This window comes from Ictidomys tridecemlineatus, unplaced genomic scaffold (genome assembly GCF_052094955.1).
Source record: "Ictidomys tridecemlineatus isolate mIctTri1 unplaced genomic scaffold, mIctTri1.hap1 Scaffold_1368, whole genome shotgun sequence".
Lineage (NCBI taxonomy): Eukaryota > Metazoa > Chordata > Mammalia > Rodentia > Sciuridae > Ictidomys > Ictidomys tridecemlineatus.
In genome coordinates, this window is record NW_027521221.1 from 4,375 (window position 1) to 9,667 (window position 5,293).

General features: G+C 32.7%; 1 protein-coding gene across 1 annotated transcript; it reads left to right on the plus strand.

Annotated features, from left to right (window-relative positions):
- The first annotated feature begins 1,846 nt into the window (after window positions 1-1,846).
- Window positions 1,847-4,746, plus strand: LOC144372598 (axin interactor, dorsalization-associated protein-like). The gene is made up of 3 exons (XM_078035942.1): window positions 1,847-2,056; window positions 3,679-3,801; window positions 4,610-4,746. Exons 1-3 carry the CDS (start codon window positions 1,969-1,971, stop codon window positions 4,729-4,731), a joined length of 333 nt encoding a protein of 110 aa, XP_077892068.1. The 5' UTR covers window positions 1,847-1,968; the 3' UTR covers window positions 4,732-4,746.
- The last annotated feature ends 547 nt before the right edge of the window (window positions 4,747-5,293 follow it).

The following is a 5,293-nucleotide window of genomic DNA, read 5'->3' on the forward strand; positions in this document are numbered from 1 at the left end:
CAAAATAATTGAACACACTTCAGAAAAGAGGAAATCATACATTTGATTTATTCTAAAAGGTGCTCAACCTTATTAATCTTCAGAGGAATGCAAATTAAAATGATTGATCTCTTTATACCAAAATTGGCTTACATGAAGAATCTGAGAAAACAGTACCTAGTGAGGATGTGGAGCAATGGGAACACTACTGCACTTGGGCTAGGAATAAAAGTTGGCACAACCACCTTGGGAAATGGATTGTCATTACATAGTAGGTATGGAGGTAACATGCCAGGTGACTTAGTGATTCCCCTGTTTCAGAAATGGGTGCTTATGGGCACTAGAAGATGTTAGAAGAGTATTTATAATAGCCTGTTAACTATATCCAAACACTTGAAGTAATTCAAATGTCTATCAACACAAGAATGTGTACATAAACTGTAGCATATTTATACAGCCATGTACTACATAATAGAATGAACTTTTCTGCAGAAAAATTCATATATGATATACATACATATGAATATGTATGTATATATATAAATATAAATGTATACATATTCACATTTTTCATAAAATTTCAGAAGTGTTTCTTAACTTTCTGAAGTTCATCCCAGATGTCCAGGTACAAGCCCCTCTTCTAAAAGTACCTTCACTTGTCAATCAAAGAACATGCATAAAAGGTATTATGTATATATTTAATGATATCAGCCTGAGCCCATTTAGGTTTGTTAATGCAACAGTGGAATGCAGCCTCCAGGCCTTCCTATTATTGCATTTGTCTGTATTGTCTTCATATTTGTTTAAATTAGAAAGTAATACATTTTTAACAGCACTGTTGAGGTACAATTTGCATTTCATAACATTTCCCTTCTGTAAGTATAAAATTCATCGATTTTTGACACCTCTATAGAGTTTTGCATCTGCCATCACTATACAAGTTCAGAACATTCCCATCACCTCCCAAAATTTCCTCAAGCCACATTTGCCATCAATCAAATGTGTATTTTCAAATGTAGTGTGTTGATTACTTCATGTATTTCAAATAACTCATCATTAAAAGTAGCATAACACATTGTTGAATAGAAACTTGAAAAACATCAACCAAAATCTTTTTTTAAGTGTATTTTGAGGTTCTGTATACATACTTGATTAAAATCAGCTTATTTGCATCTGTTCTCTATTGGTAGTTTCAAAAAAGGGAACATACTGAGCAGTTGATTTCTTCCTTCATATGTTCTTGGTGGGTGAATGTTGTCATGTTGTTCTGGTGGGTTTTAGTTTTAAAAATTTTAGTTGGTTTTGGAAAAAATGTTCAGTTATACAAATGGCCATTTTATATGTCAGTCTGTATAGTACTAATTTCTGAGGGAATAAATCATACAAAATAGAATGAAGAATAGAAGTTAGACTATATAGTTAAATTAAAACATAAATATCAAATTGTAAATTATTTTCTTTATTAGGAGTAACTAAAGAGAAGAATGTATTGATCAACTGTGATATTAAATGTCTCAGACTTTAGAACAGTATAACAAGTATTTTAAAAGCTTTTCTTGTCTTTGTTCTACCACTTCATATTAAGATGCTGAATATAATATAGAAGTACATATTGAATATAAATATTATGTGAGCATATTATACTATTATGTATCATTGGGCTTCCTCAAGTGATGTTTTTAACATACTTTTATTATACATACTATATACTATTATTATAGAAATTATTATTTCTGCTTAAAGGTGATTGTATGGGTGGTAAATGCAGATATATTATGTGTAAATTTAAATATTTTTCTAAAAAAGTATAACATCAGATGTTCATGAATTTTGGAAATAAAAATACATAATGCCTAGCTAGTTCCTAAGAGGTAGGCTATATCTTCTGTTTGTCAAAGTATTTACTCTGCATTATTGGTGGAGCTAACTTTTATTGAGGTTTCTCTGTTGCCAGGTACTTTATTACCAAGGTTGCCATCAGAACCGGGAATGACATTACTCACTATCAGGATTGAGAAAATTGGTCTGAAAGACGCTGGACAGTGCATCGATCCCTATATTACAGTTAGTGTAAAGGGTAAATAACTGGCAAATTGCATTATGTTTTTTCTCATATGGGACAAAGTTTTTGACAGGGGATGATCTTGTATATGTGACAACTTACTTTAATGCATTCTATAATGAGGCAAAATCCTAGAAGAGATCATAACAGAACATAGTTCGAAAGACTTACAAAAAATATTTCCTACTTATACACTCACTTTTGCTTTTGAGTTTGTATAGATTTTTGCTCTTCAGATTCCATCTAACGTGCAGACTAAACATACACATTGTCCTTAAAAGCAGCTACAGCCTTCAGGATGTAGATTAACAATAGCACCCCTCACCTTCTCCTACCCAGTCTATATTCATTTCTCTCCACAAAGCCCCATGTCCTGTTTTCCCATCTCTCCTGCTTCAACCCCTTCTTCTTCCTGTGCTACTGAGGTATCTACTTAGGTGAGTCCTACAGAGGCAGATGAAAATCAGGGGACAGGGAAGTAGGGTGCGTCCATAACATCCATGCCCTGAAAGCAATCCCATGGGATGATGATGTGATTAAGGAATAAATTATACCATTTTACAGAAATAACTATAGTTAGTACAAACGGCTTATTTTAATCTATAGTTTTGCACCAAAGGAACAGATTGGTGCTGAAATTAAATGGAGGAACTTTTATCAATTGACCACAAAGAAAAACATTTATTTAAAGAACAGAATCCACAGCACTAATACTGGTACACTTTTAAATTCCGATGTTACCAGTTATCAAATATATAGTATACTGGAAAATATTTACATTGTTTCATAGGCCATTTGTAAAACTGCATACTCATTCAGAAAGTATACTTAAAACACAAAAATATTTAATGATGTTGTAAATGTTAAATTACCTTTGCATATGTTAAACTGAAATATTTTTATGTAAATATTTTTTAATTATTAAATGTACTAAATTGTTTTTGAGCTTTTTGAGACACATAAATGAATAACACATAAACACTGAGGAGTTATTAAATGAGTCCATGTTGCATTTGACTAAACTGAGATTTTAAAAACCAGAAAATTAAAACTATATATAACGTACCATCTGGTTGTTGTAAATTCAGGGTATGTTGTAAACAGTATAACCAGAATTTATATATATGAAAAATTATTCATTAACAAAAGGTTTTTTGTTGGCTGTTCTCATCCATTTTTGGTTCTTAACAGGGAAATTATGATAAGGTTAGGTTTAAAGGCTTTTCTAAATAAGTCATACTTGATCAAAGTTAGAAATTGGTGGCAGAGCTCCATGTGGCAAATTAAATACTCCAGATTTTTTTTTTTGCATAGAAAAATATAGTGGGCTATTCCCTAAGAAAAACATGTTTGTTCTTTTTACCACTTTACTATGAAGATCAAGTTTTGTCCACTTGGCCATGTAAAGGCTTCCTTGTCCCCTTCATGAGGTCTCCTATCCAGTCTATATTCATTTCTCTCCACATACCCCATGAACTTCAACAACTGTCACATACTTGCTCACACCAAATAGGAATCTCTTAACCTGAGAATCTCCTCTCAGCTCTTTCCATGCCTCTTTAGGAACTGTAACCTTTGCAGTTTCTATATTTTCCGTCTGTATATGTGAATGCTCATAAGCAGAAACTTTTCTCCAGATCTGAATGGCATAGATTTAACTCCTGTGCAAGATACTCCTGTGGCTTCAAGAAAAGAAGATACATATGTTCATTTTAATGTGGACATTGAGCTCCAGAAGCATATTGAAAAATTAACCAAAGGTTTGTAATTATCAGTTACTGACTTCTTAAGGACACAGTACTTATCTGGGTTTGTGTTCATAGTGTACTTAACACAAGATCTTATGTCACATAGTTATGAATATTGACTTAAAGTCAAATCAATTTTTTTAAAATATGAGAATTAGCAGTTGCATTATCTAGTTGTGTAATAATGTGGTTAAATATTATTTGATAGGGAAGTTTTTCTCATAATACAGAGTTAAGGAAGCAGGTTCCCTAATAATTACCTTAAGTCCTTTTAGGAACCTAATGATTACTTTCTAACAGTTAAATTATTTTTTTTCTTTCAATAAGATGCATTGGGTAAAAAGATACTATAACTGGCAGTTAGTTTGTAAGAATATGGAAAGGACAATCTGGGCGTGGTTGTTTCAGGAGGGAGAGAAATGATATAAGGTAGAATTTTTTTTAAAGGAACTCTTAAATTTCTATTCTATCTAATATAGGTGCTTATTGAAACCATTTTTATAGGTACTGCTGATACTTAAGTAACTTCTGTTTTTCTTGTGGTATTTAATATTTTATATTCTTTGGTAGTTTATGATTCTACCTGTGCACATAACTTACATTCTTGCTATACAATTTTGTTGTACTTTGTAGAATTAAATGATATGGAGAAATGTCACTCAGACATGCTAGTACCAGAGCTTGGAGTGACAGCCACAGTGAGTTATCAACAGTTGTGTCATCAGACTGTTTGACACGTTACTTTGTAAAATCATAGGCTTCTGGTGACACATAAGAAATGTGTGGTCTCTGGCTTATGTTGTTTGTTTTAATTCCTTAGGTGCAGCTATCTTCTTTGAATTCAAACACTACAAGCTTACAAAAAGGTTTACCAGCACCAAATGTTTTGCTTTCATGGAGATGGATGAGATTAAACCTGGGCCAACTGTAATAGAACTGTAAGTGATATACATATAGGATTCATACTTTTCTAATGGTTACTAGTTCATGTTTCTTCTTAGTCCCTCTTATCGAGAATGTAACATTGGAGTAGATCAATCATCAAAGTATTTTAAATCTATTGTGGTTACAGATACAAGAAACCCACTGACTTTAAAAGAAATTGCAGTTATTGACCAAGAAACCACTTTATCTTCATCTACATCAAACTTTGCACAAGGAATGATTCTGACATGAGTAATGCCTAATTTCTGTGAATTTTACCACTCAGTAGAAACCATCATAGCTCTGTGTAGCATATTCATCCTTCAGGAGGCAGGAAGTGAGCCGTACCTATAGGCCAGTGAGTCCAATGCAAAGCTGTACCACAGAACTAAAGTCCAGCACCTCATTGTTATGACTCCTTTGGATACAGGTTTATTGTAGATTTTGAAACTTGTTTTTACTTTCCTCTTAATTGTGCAATTAATAGTCTGTTTCCTAATTTACCACTGTTCCTACCCTGCTTCCTGGAACAATACTGCTGTGGTAGGTATGCTCATCTTCAAACTTAATACAGCAATAA